General features: G+C 45.7%; 1 protein-coding gene across 1 annotated transcript in view; it reads right to left on the bottom strand.

Moving 5' to 3' along the window:
• Ubx (ultrabithorax) overlaps positions 1 to 20,902 on the bottom strand; it is a 160,197-nt gene that overhangs the window by 97,942 nt on the left and 41,353 nt on the right. The window contains exon 2 of the mRNA XM_014363812.2: positions 3,711 to 3,752. Within this exon, the coding sequence (XP_014219298.1) occupies positions 3,711 to 3,752 (42 nt within the window). The remainder of the gene's footprint in view (positions 1 to 3,710; positions 3,753 to 20,902) is intronic.

The raw sequence follows: 20,902 nt of genomic DNA, 5'->3' as shown, positions 1-20,902 counted from the left end.
AAATACTTTAATGCAAGAATTTATCGACACAAAAGTAACGACGAAGTAATAATTTTTTTTTTTTTTTTTAAATTACGCCCCCCCGCAAAGAGATACTCTGGCGAAACTTTAGGCCGAGCATCATTTTTCTGGGGTAGGTAGAGAGTTTGAGTTTTTTTTTTTTTTTTTCCTTTCTTTTCCCTCGAGAGTCGGCACATAGCGAACAGAAGCATCAGACAAGAGGAGCAGGCAGGCTTCCCCCCGCCTTTTCTCTTCTTCACGCGATCCCCGATGATATAGCGTCCAAGCATATTTATATACAAAGGGGAGAGGGCGCGAGAGACAAGTTTATACATACCTCTATACAACGCAGCGTCTCGCGACGTGCCGCTAAAGGAGATATAGCGCCCAGATAGCACAGCACGGGAGTGGAAGTAAACTGCTTTTGGGATGAAAACGGTGACCTTTTGCGCGCGAAACACCCACGGTATAATGTGTACATGCTGCGCCCGCGTCTATGTGTGTGTGTGTGTGTAGCCGTGACAGTCGGAAGGGAGGTTCATCCCGGCGAACTGTATAGGGGCTCTCTCTCTCTCTCCTCTCGAGTCCCCGCAGACGTCCGACGTGGCTGATGTACGACTCCCTCGCGCACAGCGAAGCGCATAACTTTTATCTTACCTCTCGCGAGATCTTCGCGCGCCAGGGGCCTAGATGTTTCGAAAGGGGGAGAAAGAAAAGGAGAGAGGCCTCCGAACGTTCGGAACGAGCCAGAGGGTCGTAGAATGCTTGCGCTGTACCACCCCCCCCCCCTCTGTACCCATCTCGAAGAGGCGAGCTTGCGAATGGTTAACGCAGACGTTTCACGCCCGGAGAGGCATTTTTTTATCTCCTGCTCCACTTGGAGGAATTTTGTAGTGTTGTAAGGGAGAGGAGCTTTTGCTGAATACTCTTTTCTTGCTGTTGCTCAAGCTTTGACACAAGATAATAATAATCCATTGTGCGTCAATCACCCAAGGAAATAACAACTGCACTGTCTCGAAAAATAAAACATTAGATGGAATGATTATGAAATTTGAAAGTTAATATTCATAACTGAATGAAAGATAAAAGAGTAAGCGCCAGCTGAATTTCATGATCATTTTTTACTACCATTCATCATTCGAGTTCTTCGGACGATGTTATGAAATATTTTAAATAGAAAAAAAAAGCAAATTCAAACAAAAATGTATTTAAGTATTACTTATACGTAAGAAAAGTGTGCAAAAAGAGAATATTTGTGATTCTGTCGTAAGAGGACAGGGGCGTCAAAGCTGTACACGCAAAGTTTGAGAAAAATCCCATTTTCGAGATAGCGCTTTTTTCCTAATAAATTCAAGATAGTACTCAAGGATTATGTTTCAAAGAAGGATCCAAACTTTGTATATCCTGGGAACCGATTAATCTTTTTAAAAGTCGGATTCTCCATAAAATCCAATCCCCATAATCTTACGTTCGAAATCTCGTGGCTCCCAAAAACAATACAAGTACCAAAGACAGGTGCGCAATGAATTTCGACTTTAAAAGTTAAATCTTGCTTTTCCAATTTTTTTTTTTTTTTCGCAAAGCTTCGTCTCCTCCCTCCTACTTTATGGCGACATCAAAAAGTATTTTGAAACGAAGCACAGCCAGACTCGCATAAAAATAAAAATGAAAAAAAAAAAGAAAGAAAAATGGAGCACGCGTCTTCCCAATGCCCGTTGTCAAGATTTATGCTCGCCGCAAGCACCCGTACAGTATAATGTATACTCGGGGCGGGTGGAAAAAATACACGCGCCGATGGGAGAGCAGCTCCTTCGGATGCTCATCAAAGCCCCATACGCATCAGCAAAACGCCCGGCACACCCCTCTCTTCCACCCTTAAATTTTCCAAAGTCTATACTCGTCGCGCATTAGTCACGAGCACACAGCACCCATATGAGAATTTCTATTTACTGGAGGACACCGAGAAAATCCCGGAGAATCGAGGGGCCAAAGGGGAGAGAGGCAGCTATACGGGGTGTTTTCGAAATGGCGGGCGGCCGAGTGAAAGAGAGTCCGTAAGGTAATCCCTTTATTTCGGTCGGCTCGGCTCCACACGCCGTCCTCCCCCGCTCCGAAGAAGGGAGTAAACGATTTTTGGTGTGCGGAGCGTTTACACGGATCAGCGAGCCGTAGCTGTACCGTTGTGCAGCAAAGGGGGAGGGGAACGGGCGTGCAGATGCTTAACTCGTCTATTTCACGCTTCGAGAGGCGCGACGCGACGCTCGCTCTACTTTTCCCGAGCTGCTCTGGCGTTTTCGAAAACTACGCCGTGAGAAATGGAGTCGGGGCTGCGATTGAAAATGCGTTTCAGCGCTTACGTTATACCTGTTCAACGTTGCAGCCATATTTTTTTTGTTCCAATTTCGTAGGTAGGTACATGTTGAACGAAAAAAAAAAAAAGAAAAAGGAAATTTTTGCCGCCATGCAACAACGTTTCAATTAATACGCACCGTTCATTAGCATAACATTTTGAGAAAAAAAAAGGCCATAGCTCGTGCGCCGGCCGCTCCAACATGATTCGCTACACGGTATTAATACATCAGAATAATGGCCGAAGTAAGTGGTGTACGCGAGCAACAGCAGCAACAGCTACACGCGAAACAAACCGCGCACACATGTTGATCGATCCACGGGGGTATATTTGTATTATGTACGTATATATACGCAAAGTCCCGAGTCCAGAGACCGCGTACATTATAATATACGCCTTACCCGATATATATATATATATACAACTCGTACACGCGAGAGAGTCGAGGACATCGGCCACGCGAAAGGAGAACGGCCGTGTAGTATGTATATATAATCGTTGTATCCACGCCGCCCGACACGTGAGCGATTTTCCATCGGCCGAGAGTTGCCATCATATTAGCCGTGTACATGTAACATTTGCGCCAACCCTGAGAGGGAGGAGGAAAAAGGGATCGGAGGTCAGAGAAGGGGGTGGCAACCACAGCAGTGGCCGTTCCCCCAATTTCGCTCCCCCCCCCACCCCCAGAGATACAGCCGATATTTATCGATCACTCCCCCGCGCTTATTCTTCGAAAGGCACGTACGTAGTATGTAAAGAGTCGGAAAAAGAAGAACGAGGCGACAGACGGCGCTAGAGGGAGATGGACTGCCGCAGCTGTTTTGCTCTCTTGTTTTTCCAAGCGACGCGATGGAGGAATAGGGTGGAACAGTTAGGCGACATCCCCTATATATGTTTTTTTTTTTTTTTTTTTTTTTTTTTTTTACAGAGAAAAATCTTCCCTTTGCGCCATGGTTCGTTTATATATATACGTGTGATTCGTCAGTCGGGCATCACAGCGATGGCGCTGGATTTTCCCATTTTTTTTTTTTTTTCTATCCGAAACATATTGCCCGAACGGGCGAGGCTGAGATACGACGCGGGAGCGAGAGAGAGAGAGTCTTTTATTCGGAAAAGGGCTATAAATTTTCATTCGCCTCGGGCTCTGGAGATTAAAGTTACATTAAGCGCTTCGGAAGAGATAAAGTTTTGCGCTCGCGTTCGTTCGGGCAGCTTTTGCCAGATGACGGGATTTTCTGGGGTGCCGGGCGAAGGAAATAGGTTCTGCTGGGTTGGTCGGTCGGATGTTTTTTTTTTTTCTTTTTTTTTTGTCTTATTTAGAAAAGGGGGCGGTGGATTCCACGAAAAAAGCACAACTCACCTTGCAACCAAGTCCAATGCGGTTTAGCCATATCTTCCTTACCTGAAACAAAAAAACAGATCGTCGCCTAAGAGATTGCTGCGTTGGAAACATTTTACATTTTTATACTAATTTTGTCGACATAATGAATTAAAGTTCAAATTATTGTTGTACAACCATACGTAAGTGGGTATGTTTTGACGAGCTCTTGAGTATATTGTCCAAGAGCTCATCGTGCACCTTTGCCAACTGAATGGCCAAGATAATCAGAGAAAAAGAGAGTTCACAGTTACAGGATACATTGAATATACTTATACTTTCATCCCTAGCTGCATTTGTATACATACTACACTAGCTTGTACGATCGATGCTTGGGTCCCAGGATATATTAATACTGCCACGCAAAACTTCAGCAAGTGACATTTTACTACCCATGAGAGTGTATATACGTATATTTATACGTGTTTCAGGCTTTTCTACTCGGGCTCTCGGCGACCCAAGTACAAGCTTCAATCTGATTCCTATCTAATTTAATCGTATGTTTCACTGCAACGTACGCATACAAAGTGAAAATAGTGAGATTTTACGTTACTTATCGACACATTGTTGTTCAACCTCTCCATAGTATCCTCCTATACGTATACTCGTATATATTATGTACCCTTCATCGCAAACAAGTGATTTCTCAATGGCTCGAGCTGTATCCGCAATTGTGTCAAGGAAAAACGCGTCGCAAACTCACGCAAAACGACCGACTGTAAGAAACTCCGAGAAAAGCTCACTGCAAGCTCAACGGGGCTTTCGGTCACGCGCCAAAAATCAACCTACGCAGGGAAACGAGCAGGACAACAAGCTTTATCGCAGAACGCAATGCGGAGCAACATCAGCGCATATACGTGCACTCCGATAGTGTCACATCGTACACACGCAAGTCCACTGCAACGCCTCCAGAGCAAGGGAGAGAGAGGAGAACACGAGCCAGGAGCAAATGATCCAGAACACCGTTGGGAATTGGTTCGGCAATGTAGCGAGCTTGCGCACTCAGGACCAAGAGAGAGAGGGCTATAACTAACCCCGCTGATCTACAGCCTGTTTAGTAGTTATATATCAGCGCCGCCGTGCAGGTCAAATAGGTACGCGTGCATCCCTATATGTGTATACCTCGTAGTCCACCCTCCCACTCCCTTCGTCCTTTCCTATCTCTGCGACCATGCCCCTTGCCCGACTATCCTTTGAGCCCACTCTGATCCTCCCGTAAGCTTTACTGCGACACGCGCGTGCGTAAGCGACTTTTAACGCGTATAAACATCAGTAGCCATGCCTCCACAATGTGGCAGTGTATTTTAATAAACTTTGCAAAAACCGCAAGCTCTACTTTTTAAGGAACAACCCAAGTTTATTTGCATCCTTTTACTCGTCTCAATTTTTCGAGCGTACACGTCCTCCTCCTGAGGCTCCTTTCCTCGTGCGTTTCGAGATAGCATCGAAAGTATACGTGAGTAAAAGCACCGGAATATGGATACAAATTCCTCTGAATTTTTTGGCACATCGTTATCCCCTCGATTATCTCGGACTCTGACCTCAGGGTATGAGAGGCTTTGATGTGAGATATTACATTATTTAAAGAGTTTTACAACAAAAAGTTAATTTAGAAGATAAATGAAGGTCTGGACAACATTTTTACATTATTGTTATTTGCACGAATTACTAATGCAAATATGTACCTACAATAATCCAATCGCATCTATTACTTTGTGACGAAAGTTATTTTTGGGTGGATCTTTCTAACGAACGTACCAAGAAAATCGATGACCAATAATTTGTAACCATATTACATTAGTTATCAAATATGCTTGCCACAGAGAAAAGAGCATCGTCACAAAACAACCTGCACGGGAAGAGAGTTGGGGAATAAAGGAAGGGGACGATGCCTATAGCTATGAGATCACTGGTCGCATCAACGAGCTGAAAAGGGCGGCAGAGTTTTTATGCCCAAATATATATATATTTGTAGCGTAGCATATCCAGAAGAGAGTGTAGGTTGCAACGAAGGGGGAAATACAAAGGGGAGGAGGGGCTGCGGCGTCAGGATGCACCACAGCAGCAGTATATAGCGTATACCACACGTCGCGAGGGAGACAGAGAGAAGGTTTTGGTGGGTGGTGCTGGCGAGGATGAGGAATAACAAGGGAGGGGGAGGGTACAAAATGGGGAAGCCGTGATAACGATAACGTACGATCGGCATTAGCTGGCGGCTCGCTGCGGCTGATGGATGCGCTAATTATCAGCAAGCAGGAGTTACAGTATTTCGGGCCCCCCCCCTCCCCCTGACGCGCTACGCTGGACGAAAGTGCAGAGATCGCGTCTGGCTTGGTACACGTCGCGGTATATACATACACACGGCAGACGAGCACTCGTGCATTATGCAGCCACGGGAAACGCGAAATGGAGCCTCCCTGAGTTTATTAATTATACAAAACACACACGCGAGCGCAAAGATTCCCTTTTGCCGGATTCCGTCGAGCCAACGATGAAAGAGTTCATTATATGGCGTCAGCGCTCGTGAACGCGAGTAAAAAGGAGCTCGTTGTTGTCGCTTTTCGACACAAGTGACGGTTTTGTACGCTCTGAAAAAAAAAAAAAAAAAAAAAAAAAGAGATAGATAGAGGGAGAGCGCTTCCGTGGAGGCTAACGAGCAAGACGCTTTATGTTGATGAATTCGCGGAAAGCGCTAATTGCCGGCTGATAATTCAGAGTCAGCTTTTTTTTTCGCGGAAAATGGAAGTTTTGTGGCTTTTTGAGGGATTTCTGGGGCGAGTGGTACAACCAACCGTGGAGAGGAAGTGCGTTTTTGTCCGTCGCAAATTGTCGTGGGAGTCACGGGAAAAGGGGCAAAACTACGTAATTACCGTCGCTAGATTTATTTGACGAAAAACCAAAGGACGAATCCAGCTTTTTTTTTTCCTCCTAAATTCCGCAGCCACGTAGCTAGTCACGCGGATCTAAGATTGATGGCTATATTAGTCCATCGTAATCGGAAAACCGATTAACCAACCGTAAGTCGGTGGCTTTTTTTTCCCTCAAAAATTTAATCTCCTTTTTTCACCCCAGCACGTGATGCACCGCTCCCCGGTCGAATTAACCAAAACAACGTGCAGCGTATACCTTGGCCTTTCCGACATCGGCTGGGCGCGTTGCGATGTTTAATTCCGTATGCACCAGTAGCTCAGAGCCCAGAAGCATCGACCCTCTATATACGTATAGCAACGCGTCGGACGATTACCACCCAGCAGGAGCAGCAGCAGACTTCGTCGAGAGGCCAAGTAGTACAGTGGTGGTGGTAGTAATTTTACAGCAGCAGCGGAGGATAGAGAAGAAGCTTGGGAGGGGGGGGAGGAGGGTGGAGTCGCAACCGCAGCTCGCGGTCTAAGCTCTCCTAGACACGGTGGCGTTGTTCGTTCTTGCTGCCGTTGTTGTCGTCGCTATACCGGCGCACCTATGTATATATACGCGGTACACGCACCGGCACTACTGTTATACCCTGGGTATACATACACACATTGGCGATCGCAGCAAAAGCCCACCGCCCCCCTGGGTCCGTGGTATAATGAACACGGCTGCTTGTTTATTTAATGGGAAATTCGCCAGCGCCATAAAGCTCGGCGAGAAGAAGGGGCTGCAGCAACACCTATTAAATTTATGCCTTTGGTTTACTCGCTCTGACGGATCGCAGCGGCCTCCGCAGCAACAACAACCACCCCTCCCCCCCTTGCCCCTTGTCGGCTTATTCGCCATTCCTCTTTCGAGTGCCAGTAATTTCGTGACGTTCATGGTCCCCCTTTCTCCCGTGTTTGTTGTGTGACACGCGGCGAAATCGAATTCCTTCGGAAAAGCTCTGCCCCTCTCTCGGGTGGACGGGCGAAAGAATGAAATTAATGATGGTGCGTTTCGTTCGGGAAAACAATGAGAAGGTATACTATTTAAAAAACTTTGCTTGAAAATATTAATTTTTTGTTAACCAGTTTACGAGTTAAATCGCTAGTATACGTATAAAGACAATTAATGGTACGTTATAAAAGTGCAATGTATGTATACATGTACTTCTATATGAAAATTGTAAGTGGCAAAATTCCCATGCACGACCCCATCGAGATCGATCGGTTTGCGTATAATATTGCGATAAATCTGCCACGAATAAAAAAAAAAAAAAAAAAAAAAAAAGGCGCGATAGAGGGAAGAAAGAGGCGTGGGGGAGAGGGGGTGCTTCAATCTCTTTAAAATATCACCCCCCCGATTACCCGCGACTTCGTGTCCCTATAAAAGCCATTTAAGGCGCTTAATAAATGTACGAGCTCCGCTCTCCCCTCCGATATTTTCTCTCTTCATTTATCTTCCTCTCGACTCTCGGGCGCATATAGTAGCCAACGCACGCAGGTCCAAACCAAACGGGGGACGGAGAGGATACAGCGGATGGGAAAGCTCGTCCAGTTCGATGGATGTAGCGGCGTCGGCGGCCATAGTGACGGACACCGCCGCGTCAGCGCGTAAAGCCTACCGTGACATTCCGCCCGAAGGCACACACATGTCTGTCTGTCGTGTTGGTGTATTTATGCATACGAAACGCTGAGCTGGGGCCAGAGTACTCGACAGTTGTCGGCGACACGATCAATCGGGGGCGAAACGGTGCGCGACACTCCGACTGTACGGTATCGGCATGGGCAACACACATGTATATACGTGACGGGCAGTGTAGCTGCCTGTACCAACACTGTATACTCCAATCGGCCGCGTACAGGGACAAACGGGCTCAACCGGAATGACTTTAAGGCAGTTGTTGCTCCAAAACGATTCAACGCCGAGCCGGAGCTGTGCAGGCGGATAGTCCAGAATCGATTGAGCTAGTTTACTCTATTTTTCCTCCTTCTCTTCCAAAGCCCAACAACGCGCGTGGAAAGTCATTCGCTTACCATCCAGTCGACCGACTCGTCCAAACATTTAGAAAACAATAATAACATACTCCCACGCAAGATGAACGCCATGAAAAAACAAAAAAAAATCCATCACCCCGAGCACTGTATACACCGTGCAAATTCCCCTGCACACTATCATGCGTGCGAAAAAGAACGGCCGTACACAACGCTCTCTTCGTGTATCCCCTCGTCCTAATTACCAAATTTTCCTCGCCCCTAATTCAGCTCCATAATTACTCGCGGCACCCCACTAAGAGGAGAATCGCAAGGAGGGTTCCTTACGCTTTTGGGCGATACGTATATACATGTAGAGGTATATACGCGTTATTGTACTTTTGGCGCGCGAGTCTCCTTAATCAGACGTTCTCTCTCCCCCTCCAACTTTTCTTCTCGACATATTATATTCAACCCTCGATGATACTCGAGGGCTCGGCGACCCTTTTGTTTCTCGTTTGCGTCTTACATCTTTCCTTCCTTCTTGGGGACCGTGAAATTGGAGGAAATGCCGCTCCAATGGCAATTGTACTCTCTCTCTCTCTCTCCTATTTCTCAGGGGTACAGTGGGAGTTTGATGAATTTTCATTGTTTCATATTTCACGACAAATTGTATTTATAGGATTTAAAAATTTCCAAACACCATCAACGTCAAACGTAAACCTACGAATTCCCAAATATCCTTACAGTATTTACCCTTTGGCCCGGAAAACGAAAGCTCTCAAAATATTTATGCCGCACAAACGTCGTCGTACGAGGGCAGCCGTGCGTCACCCAAAATCTCCTATTTTACCCGGCTGAAGCTATATGTTTCCTGCGCACCCGTGCCTCCACGTCTGATTACTGTTTTCCCTCCGCCCTAAAAATAGCCAACGACTCCTTGTTTAGTCCTGCGGTCACGTTTCGCGCAACTCCGTACGTCGCGAAAACGCTAAGAGGCTCGGGCAATTATAGCCACCGTATACAAGTACGAACTGCCACGCGTGGGGGAGCTCTACAAGGTAGCTACTTCAAGTTCAGTGGATGCAGCTCGAGGAAGCAGGAGGAAATCGAAGCGTCACGCTCGAGGCAGCCCTCGCAAGCTGATTGTTCGGATCGGTGGTTTTGAGAACAATGGTCCTCCAATGACCGATCAAATCGGGTCGCTGTTCTTATTTATTTGGCCTGCCAACCAATCTAGGGTGTTTTATCCGTCTTTCGACACTGTGGAGTATATCTGAGAGAAAAAAAAAAGAAACAAAGTATATACACGCACTTTAAGTTGAAAACTACACGAGATAGCGTCCAGCTGGTAATGACTCACGGAGCGTTTAACCTTTCCTCCGATAAGAGCAAAAACAAAGTCACGATTTATTTTGCTCGCTCGGAGAGAGAACTCAATCAATGTAACCGAGAACGAGACACAGAGAGACAGGGGAACAAAAGAAAGGGCCTCCGAGATACGCGCATTGATCGACGAGCACGAGTGCCGTGGCGTATGTTTGGGCGTATACATACAGATGTACAAAAGACTTCCTCGGTGAAGCGATAAATCCCGTGCAAAAGTGCGCATTACCCGTCGTCCTGAAAATATATGCGTCCTCACTCGAGGAGCAAGAGACATGCAACCAACCCTCCGAGTCTCTCCTTTGGGCAGGGGTGTGTGCCTTGTTCCATCGAACGGAGATAAGAAGAGTGTATAGTTTGCGCGTACCATGCCGCGAGCGATGAAAAACCGAGGAGACGTCGTATAACGTCACGGAGAATCGGGTGTACACCCTCGGCCGGGGATCGATATAATTTTGGCAAGCGGTTCGACCGCCGTGCGAGCCCCCTTCGGGCCGCTTGTACAACATCCGCGATCCGCGGGTGTATTATGTGCGCCCAGGAGACGCGAGCACTACATAAAAGTGCCGCGCGCAGTTTACTTTGGCATGAAAGGAGGAGAGATAAATAGCTGCGGGAGAGTTTCGCGGCGGAAAGCCATTCGGCGTCTAGCGTCTGTGGCTCCCTTTTCACGGGCTTGTTTTTTTTTTTTTTTTTGTTTTTTTTTTTTTTTTTTGTACGCGGGAGAGAAGAGATGGTCACGTGATGCTGTTTTTATACATGGGGTGGTGTGGAGTTGCTATTTGCCGTTTGGAAAAAGTTTTTTGGATGCCGGAGTCTGCGATTATTGCGTGAATTTGTATCTGTTTGCTCTGGATCTCCATTGTAAATTTTGTTTACGTGAATCTTGAAGCAGAGGATTCATCGCTCGATTTTACAATCAGAAAACAATATGCACAGCAAATATTTTCAAGCCTGTAGAGTTTGCTTCCTTAAAATTTTCTTAAAAACTTTGTGTCTTTTATCTTTAACATATTTCTGTTTCAGCACGAGATACGAGCCGAACCATTATTTTTAAATGTGAAAGTAAATATTACCGTGGAAAGCTCCATAATTTTTAAAAATTTTATCATCCATCGTATAAAAATTTTTTGCAAACACATGTCTAATTGTTTTTAAAAATAGACAAAAAAATTTTTGTAATTCACAACATGATACTACTTTTTGTTATTCTTATTCATAATCATTGGGATTGTTTGGACATTATATATTATACCTAAATTATTTTGATAAAATCTAAATGCTAACAAATAAGACTTCAGCGTAATCACGAAATCGCGTGACAGCAAAAGGTTGGGCGAAAATTACACCAATGTTTCACCCGGGCCAAATGTTCTTAAACAAAAAAACCAACCCTAAAGTAGCTCGACTCCACAGTCATTCCTATAAGAAGCGACAAAAAGGGAAAACACACACAGCGAGCCGAGCAAAGTTGCCCGGCGCGATGTTTTATTTCCCCACGGTGTCGGCGCTGCTGCTCTCTTATTCATACGGATCCACGAACACAACGCGCTCCGGCTTCCTTGGCCGAAAAAAAAAAAAAAAAGAAGAAAGCCGGAGTCTTGGGAGCGAATGGAAAATCGACTACGCGCATAAAAGGAGTCGGCCACCGTATGCCGTCTTCCCGTCGTATTGCTTCCTCAACCCATTTAGAGTTTTCTCGCATTTTCTGTATGGTACAGGCCAACTACATCGAAATAACTTTAGCCCCAACGTGTATTGTAGCAGAGAAATAATTCAGACGACGCACCTTAATTTCTAACGCGCGAACAATTACACTAGAGGGCCAAAACCATCCGACATATATCCAGCTCTAATTTTTCTCCTCGAGGAATTCGATTAGGCACACGAAAGTCCCCTTCCCTACGTTGTACGATATACGTTATTCCGGCCACGTGTTTGTCTTAGGGCGGAGTATACCCTATATATGTGAAGGGCTTCCGTAAAACTTGGCTGGTACATATATACACCTACACATGCCGCCCGAGTTATTTACGCGTCGTCGTAATAAACTTTCTTCTCTCGCTCGGGAGGACGTTCGTTCCTCAGACGCTGCCTTGCCCCTATACACGTGGGCGTGTATATATATATACACACGTCCTTACAGCCCGACCGTACTGAAATTCTTCCGTGTCGTGCGTGTACGACGTAAGAGACCAAAACTCGGCTCGTTTGCGCATTCTTAAGAAACCCTCATCGTTACGATGGGGCGTGTGTACCTATATATGTACCATTTTTAGTGCACACGCTAGCGTACCAAGAATAATTGTGGTTCAACTTCCGTGGGAGGGTAAGAATTTTCATCATTCACAGTGATAATGATCATCCTTGAAATTTGAATTATTTTTCAACAAAAAAATCGAGAGTTGATTCGTCGGCAATCGGGTAACAGCGCCCCCCTTGTACGTTTAATATCTCCAGTGGGGGCACAGTAAGCACAGCCGAGCCATTGCCTCTCTCTCTTTCTCTCAGCTCCGGAGCTGCTGCGACATGGCATCACAGCATCGCCACTCGGCTGGAGCTACACTGCTGCTAAATGTACGCTGCAATTAGCAATGTAAATGCCGAGTTAGTTAGTTAGCGTGTCCGCGGGATGGGCCGTCTATTATGCCTTCTGCTCATCCGGGCGCACCAACAACACAGGTGGCCATTGCCACGGACTAGATAACGGACCTCCCAGGCGGGCGATCGACTCACGAAACGCCACTGCCGCGCATCGCGCTGATAAGTATTTTTTCTTTCTTTTTTTTTTTTACCTCCGTTCTCTCCCTCTTCATTTGATTGCAGTTTATATATACGAGCCTACCTGTGTGGACGAGAATCGGGTGTAGGTCCCAAAGTGATGATTCCCATTTCGGATCGGCTAGTTTCTCGATTAGCCGGTGGACCACGTTTTGGGGAAATCATTTTCATCGACAGCCACAATATATAAAGCACTCGATCAAATCGAAAAAAATCACAAAAAAATGAACGGAAAACGACGCTAACGGATTTCCAAACGAGATCGCGGCAAATTTTTCGTGACTGTTCCCGCGTCGGAGTCAACTCGAGACTATCGGCTCGACCAACCCCTCAATGAAATTTCCAACGATCCTAAATACATATACATTTTTTTTTTCTCATTACAATCCTAGCGCATCAGAACGGGGCCTTACTGTGCGCGTTCCTTGTCTCTCGGGGGAAAAAGACGGGTGAGAACGAAAAGGAGAAGGGAGGAAAAGAGCCATGATGACTTTCAACATGGCCACTGGGGTGGTCCTCGAGACGCTAGGACCTGCCCCCTCGCTAGGTACTTTCACTCGGCAAGGCCCCTAAGGCACCCCCTTGCGCGCTCTCTCTTTTTCTTCTCCTTCAGGCAGCCTAGATTTCTTTCGTCCCGGAAATTTATATAGTGCGTGCTTTTAGGCTGTTTTTACAATGCTTGGATCATGGTTTCTATTTACAAGCATACAAGCATTGAAAAAGACAAAAAAACAAAAAAATTTAATTTAAACTGAAGTAAAATAATTTAAGCATTAGCTACTGTTATTTTATTACGCAAATAGGTTCGGAGAGTTTTCATTTTATTAAGACAATCAGTCCGTTTGATGGAAAAGCGCGGTAAAACGCAACGATATAATAAGCTTTCGGTGGCGCAAAAACTCCGCAGCGACAACGACAGAAACCGAAAGCGGCGACGGTCGTCGGCACCGCAAAATGATATCCCCGCGATTATCGTCGCGTTATGTTATTGCACCGTCGAGGAGGGAGGAAGGTGCAATTTACGTCGACTCGTAAAATAAGCGCCGGCACAGCGAATGACGACGGGCGCGTAAAAAAAACACAAAATGAAGCGATTCAGCTTCATGAGCAAGCCAGAAAAACAGAGAGAGAGAGAGAGAGCACGTCTCCCCGTCCTCTGTAATCATAGAGCGTATAGTTGGCATTATATATACACATACCGGGCTGTAGTGCACTCCTCCCTTCTGACTCGTGCGAGTGAACGTCGCGCCCTCCAACCGTACCCAAGAAGAGAGAGGGACCTGCCTTACCGAGCCACCTCAGTTTCGCCCCTACAGTGTTCCAGCTTTTGGCCGGAGATGGCGTCCGCGTATGTTCGCGCGCAGGCCACACCCGAGGTAGTGCTCCTCTTTGACGTTGCTCGTTGCTTGACGCAATGCATGGCACTTGAAGACCATAATAGGGGACACTTTTTTTGCGGGAATGACTCTCACGAGGGGAAAAAAAGTATAAAAACTTCGATATCACATAGGAGGGTCGTAGCTGCGACGAACAAGGGTACAAAAGAGCTACCTGTAAGCTTAAACACGCCACTATCGGGATGTTCTAACGTGCGAGTGACGGTAGAAGTGAGAGAAAGAGGGAGGAAGAGCGAGCTAGCAGCCACGTGCTCTTGGACATATGTATGTGCCGTATCCCTTTGGATTTTGTTCTTCGTGCGTACGTATAGGTATAGGTCAGTGGCTACATAGAGAGCGAGCTAGTGCTAGGTTCGTCCGCGTCGCTCGACTGAGCACCACGGCCCCGATTAACACGCCCAGGCTGACGCGCTCTGTTATATACGCGCACTCGACACGGCCTCGGTGATGTATATGTGCGTGGGTGGCTGTTTTAGCCTCGAGGATTCGATCATCCGAGAATTTAGTGGCCCCTTGGTGCCTACTGACCTCTTTGCTGTAAATTAATTTTTTTTTCGTTTTTTTTTTCAACCTTTTGTTTAATAAATCTATTTGAGATGCTTTGTCAGTCCAACCGCTTTAACTGATATGTTGATGTAATTTAAAAAAAAAAAAAAAATTTCCTTTGATACCACGGTTAACGCGAATGGTATTGTAAATTTTTGAATAAGTAGATCATGTACGGTATTGGTCAGACAGTAAAAAAAAGGTAATTTGTTAGCCTCTGAATTGTAGAAAATTTAAATTTGTTAAATAAATCTATTTAAGTTACTTTGTCAGTCCAACCGTTTTAACTCATATGGTGATGTAATTAAAAAAAAAATTCCTTTGATACCACGGTAAATGCGAATAGTAATGTAAATTTTTGAATAAGTAGATCATGTACGGTATTGGTCAGACAAGAAAAAAAGGGAAATATATTAGCCTCTGAATCAAAGACAATTTAAAATACATTTATACATGCGTCCACTGGTATGGTACACGTGATAAATATTCCATTACCACTGTTTTATCATGCATGTTTTTCATTTCCCTGAGTCGATACAACAATGAACGATACAAACGGCAGCGGGACAAATATAAGGTTCAATTTGTCCAGCGGTCGGACGACGTCGGAATCGGATGTCCTTTAAAGGCCTCCTGCACAAGTGTACGACAAAGCAGTATCTTATACGTACACGTGCAGAGGTAGAGGAGCAAAGAGGCTCTTCTGCGGGCGAAAGTAGGCCGCGAGGAATTCCGATTCGTGCCCGTACATACACAAACGCGTGGGGGAAGCTGGTAGTTCCGGCCTCGGAGCGAGTACACGATTGCGTCGGATTGTGTCGCCACTTGTTTAGCTTCGACCCTTTTGGCTGGCCCGAGTAGTGCATTACCCATACAATACACACACACCGAGCGATGTTATAACGCGAGCTTCGTAGCCTTTCGTACATATGCTGGCTACTACCAACCGTGTATGAGTGATGAAACAATGGTCCGCAACTCCTTTTGGAAGTACCGCTGCCTCTGTGGTGTATTTTTTATACAAGTGTTTTTCGACATATTTTTTTTTTTTTTTCATCATACCCTTACGTATAGAGAACGATCAAGAAAGTAGGACGGCGCAGGTTTCATTTATTGCCATTAAAATAAAAATATTTGTATTTAATGAGCTCCTCCTTTGCACAGCGGATGAATTACGAGATCCTTTTCAGCGGAATAAATATTATATACATAACGCAGTCATCAACACACCCTTCCCCGTGGTTTATATATATGTACAAGTTCGACCCCCATAATGTGCCCTCCTTTAATAAGCCGAGTGAAATCAAGATTGCCCGTAGGAGACTCGCCGAATGTCTTCCGGTCGTTAATCTAATGAATTCCGCGTGCTCTTGGTATTGTATTGTTTATTGCGGTGTAACTCCATGTATACGTGTCTTCTACCTGCGTGCACAAACTGTACAACGTGGCACTGCCTGTTAATAATAATAATAACTTTTTAATTAACTCAGTTATCGAACGTGACTACTATTACTGCATCGGGATGTAGGCGGCTCGAGCACCTGCAACGTGGGTATTTCGTCCCCCTGGAAAAAAGTGGCGTCAAACGCGTTCAACATTCGCTCACACAATGTACTTGTCTCAAAGATAACCCACTTCCCACGCTCCCAGGTGACGTAATTTCCGAGGAGGTGTGGATTGGCGCTACTGTTACGCCAGTGTTGGCGACTTTGGTTGATTGAGTTACAAGTGTGCTTATGGGCTATGAAATTGCTCATCGAAACAATTGGTTAATTTATTTTTTTAAATACTAATAATTAACAGCACCTGTTAAAAAAATGTCAAAGACACCCGATTTCGCATCCACGGTAGCAGCAGCTGTCCACAGCAAAACTCACAAATCACAAAACTGCAGAGCGTCGCACCGGACACAGCAGCCATATACGCATTATTTTTGATCCTTTGTCTTTTCGTCGCCTCTGTTGTAATAAATTCAGCGTGTCGTGCGCGAATTCTTTTCACCACGGCTCGTGCAATTAATACTACCGAAGCCAGCGCCTTCCTCCCCCGCTCCCCCCACCGGTGTCTCTAATACGCGACGAAATTGGGCTGTCCCGTGGTGCTTCTTCCTTCTCGCTCGGACGCGGCTGTATAGTAATAATTTTGTTTTTCGAAACGGAGCCTGCTCACGCATACCAAACTCCGCGGACATGTTATACATTTTTCTTCTACTCCTGATGCCTCATCGTTTCTTACATTTAACTTGATGACCTTCGAATTTCTTTCGTTATTATTTTTCAACTTTATTCGTCATTTTGTACATCAATTTTTATTATACATCATTTTCATCTAGCCTCTGGTAATTGTTATTTTCTGCAAAAGTTATTTTTGTAAATTTACCCCAGGATTAATTCAACCCCCTCTTGCTATGTTCCGCTCGCTTTACCCCCGTTTCTTTTTCCCAGTGCGTAATTCAAACCTCCTTCACCGTGGACGTTTCGTTTTCCCTGCAATTCCTCCGTGCTACAGATATTTCACACATTTTTACCTATTTTTTCTGTTTCTCCTCTTCCGCCCTCGTAAATTACTTTTATTTAAACAAACACCCGATTTCTGACAGCAAAAACGAGAGGACCTCGCACCGATTTAAATTCATCCCTCTCTCCTCCCCCTGCCACCCCCGCGCAGACCCCGGTAATACAAACATTTTTCCGCATTACAGTGCAGCAGCAGCGCAGACGAGTTTCGTTTTCTACTTTAATCTTCCCTTTTGCTCCGCAGCCTCGTCCGTATTTCTTTTTTCCGGGCAACAGCGCCATGCAACTCTTCACGGCCCTATCTTATGACTTTCTCGCGGCCACAATTCACCTGCTTCTCTCTCTCTCTCTCTCGTTCCGTAATTCTAGACGTTCTTTACTGCGAGCGCTTTTATTCATCCCTGGCGCTTACTCTCGTATTTTTCGCTCTCCAAGGACGAATTTCCTCGTTTTCCCCGTTCCCTCGTCCGCGCTATCAGATCCACTCGAAGGAGCGAAAATCGCGCTCTCGTGCATTAAACGCTCGTAATAACCGGCAGTATCAGTGTCTCTCCGTCCTGCACACTATACGCAGGGAGGGAGATACTGTAGGCCATCGGTCGTCCGCGGAGTGTGGGGACCCCTGATCGGCTCTCCCTCTCTTTCTGGTCGTCGTCGTCGTTCAAACGCCTGATCCCTGACCTTCCCTACAGCCTCGTGGTCTCTCCCTTCCTTCTCTGGTGGCTCGCATTGTAAACTCGACCCCTCACGAGCCCCGTACCCACTTTACAAATAGGTACTCGACAAATAACAGCCCACTTCTTGACTTAGATTTAACTACGTTGCGCTAATGTAACGATCCCGATAATGATGATTAAGGACAATCTGGATATGAGAAGTTTCACACCTTATCGATCAAGGAATTTTGATTTGATACATCGCTATTGTTTGATTGTCCATTAAGTTAACAGCACTTTGGTTGGAAAGGATGAGCTAAGGAAATTTATATACAGAGAATATAAATTGTACCTGAATTGAGAGCAAGATTGATTGTAAATTTAGGGATAAAAGTGGAAACTACAATGACAAATACAAGTGTCACTTTCTCAACAAAATAGCCATTAATTTAATGCATGACTATAAGTATATCGTCTAGTCAAAACATGATGGACAATAAGGTAGAAAACTTCAATGATATCTTGACTGCCCTTAATCGATGACTGAGTTACGAGAGTTTCTCATTTATCACAAGGACGATAATAAAGTACCCATAAATCATTTAGTGGGAAAAAACGCTTACCTGTATAATCCATCAGAAAACGAGGTACAAAACAATAATGCTCGTAACTTTTCTCAACGCAAACACACTCCACCCAAGAGGATTTATCGCGAGTGGAGCACAAATACGCGTGTACGGGGCGCAAAGATGCGATTTCCCGCACGAGATCGCCCAGAGATGATATCCCAGAGACAAACCCACACACCAACCCGTACTACAATACAAGCGACCCCCCGCGAGGAGGTCCAAGGCTCGGGTACCGCTCGGATTCGCGTGCAATAACTCGCCATTAGGTTTTCTCGTCCGTAGGTATCGTACGATACACGTGTACGTGTGGCGAACATGGAAGGGCACCGCGCGCGAGAATATCGTATTGTGGTCCGCGGGAGTCGTGCCGCAAATCATTTCGACGCATCACGGCGCAATTACACGCGGCAGCGGGGCTTCATTTCAGCGCGATAAATAATTCCATGCTCATTGTAACAGAGCCGTTCAGCCAATTTTTTTTGGTTTGGATGGATGAAGTGATTTATTCATACGGAGTAGCATTTTTGCTTCGCGAGATGACAAGACGACGTTTATTTATCACCCGCGGATTTTGTGATGAGCTTTTGTACCTACAACAGTCATGTCTATGAACAATGAATTTATTATCACGTATACACGCACTCAGGTGTATTCCCAATCCATCGTATTCACTTCTGTAGGGGCAACACGCGATATATAAATCCAACTCGAGGCTGCTACCAGCGTAACCAGGATTCTTGCATTAGCCAACTCGAACGAAGGAGCCACGAAAGAGGAAGGATTTGCACGCGCGAGAAAGAATAACGCGAGGCCGGTTGGCGCGTAAACCATCGTTGTTAGCCGAAAGTCGCTGGAGAGAGGGACAAACTCGCGCCCTTCTCTCCCGCATTGTCGCGTCGACGGTGTATACACGCGCGGGGAGAGGGCACATAAAAGGAAGCAAAGGGAGAGGAACGCCAGCCATGGGCAACCTCCTCGGCTCGAGCTTCGTTTTGCCCGTGCAGCGTGTCCTTTGATGTCACGGCGAATGTTACGGGCGCGATCCCATAAAGCAAGCCCTTCTACCTCTCCTTGGCCGAAAGAAATCGCCATAATTTATACCGGGAGCAACGTTCGCGTGTCGCGTTGTGTGTTACGTATACATATATATATACCCACCGCGGGAGAGTATCTGCGTTACGTTTCACGTGTCCGCGTATATACATATGCACCCCGGCGCACGTGCTCTGCCTATGTATATGTCGCGCAGAGGTGGATACACATGTGCACGTGAATACACTCGAATGCAAAGTCCTCCTCCTCTTCTCTCTCTCTTGGCTGATGCGAGTCTGCGCATAAATGCGGTATACATATATAATACGCGGAGTGCCGCGATGCGCCGATATGATATCGAAAAACTTGGTGTGAGACCCCGAGTATACGAGCGAATGCAAGGAGGGACGGAAATTCACTTTTCTTCGCGTCCCTCGTCCCCCGACGCGAGTACTTAGACGCAACAACGAGCGAGTACCTACTTACAGAACGAGAAAACGATGATGGCTGACGGATAAGCGAAATGGGGTGATGTTCGACGTTTCCCTCCTTCTTTTTTTACCTTTTGCCGCGCCTCTCTTTTCCTTATGCAGTATACTTAGTAGGCCGACACGCCAAAGCGAGCGCGATGTATGTAGGCACATATGTACAGAGTAAAGTACGGGACATTATGATTCATGCCGCCCAGCAGAGCGCATTGTGTTATTATCCCGCTAATTGTGACGCTCTGTCGAACGACCGGTAGTGCGATGCGGGATGCCAACAACATACATTATTTACGTGTACCGAGTATATCAAACCGAGAATGCGAAGCAGAGGCTTCTCCTTTACTTTTAATGCTAAACGCGATTAATAAACGTGCGTTATGTTATTGTTTCGTGCACGTGTGTGACTGTGAAAATTTCGAGCGTATATAGGTGTACTAAATAGTTGCATCCGCGCGGTGTAACGGAAACGCCGGCTCTCGTCTCGCCGTTGATTAAACCATTTGGACTTATACTGACGTGATAGTACACACAAACGAATTTATGATGATTTGCGTGTATAGCTCTCGAGCCAGTGAATTCAATAATGAGTACGAGATAAAAATCACCCTAGCTGCAGTGTGTAGGTGTGCGTAATCTAAATGGTTCTTGTATCGATGTACCGGCTATACTTGGAAATTCACCACGAGATTTATAACGTGTCGGGCACTTATTGTACAAGACAAAAGTTTAACAACTGCAAGATACTTATCGCTCTGATAAAATTAAAAAGAAAAATATTAATATTTATCCGAGCCCGAGATCGGAACCGTCACGAGACAATACAAAATTCCTCGTTCTCCGTATTAAATTTCTGGGTGATATATGTTACCTGTAGCCTC

This window comes from Copidosoma floridanum, unplaced genomic scaffold (genome assembly GCF_036245765.1).
Source record: "Copidosoma floridanum isolate Cflo_tuat_1 unplaced genomic scaffold, Cflo_Japanese_pri ptg000013l, whole genome shotgun sequence".
NCBI lineage: Eukaryota > Metazoa > Arthropoda > Insecta > Hymenoptera > Encyrtidae > Copidosoma > Copidosoma floridanum.
Note: the sequence above shows the minus strand (reverse complement) of the source record. Positions and strands in the feature narration are given on the sequence as shown.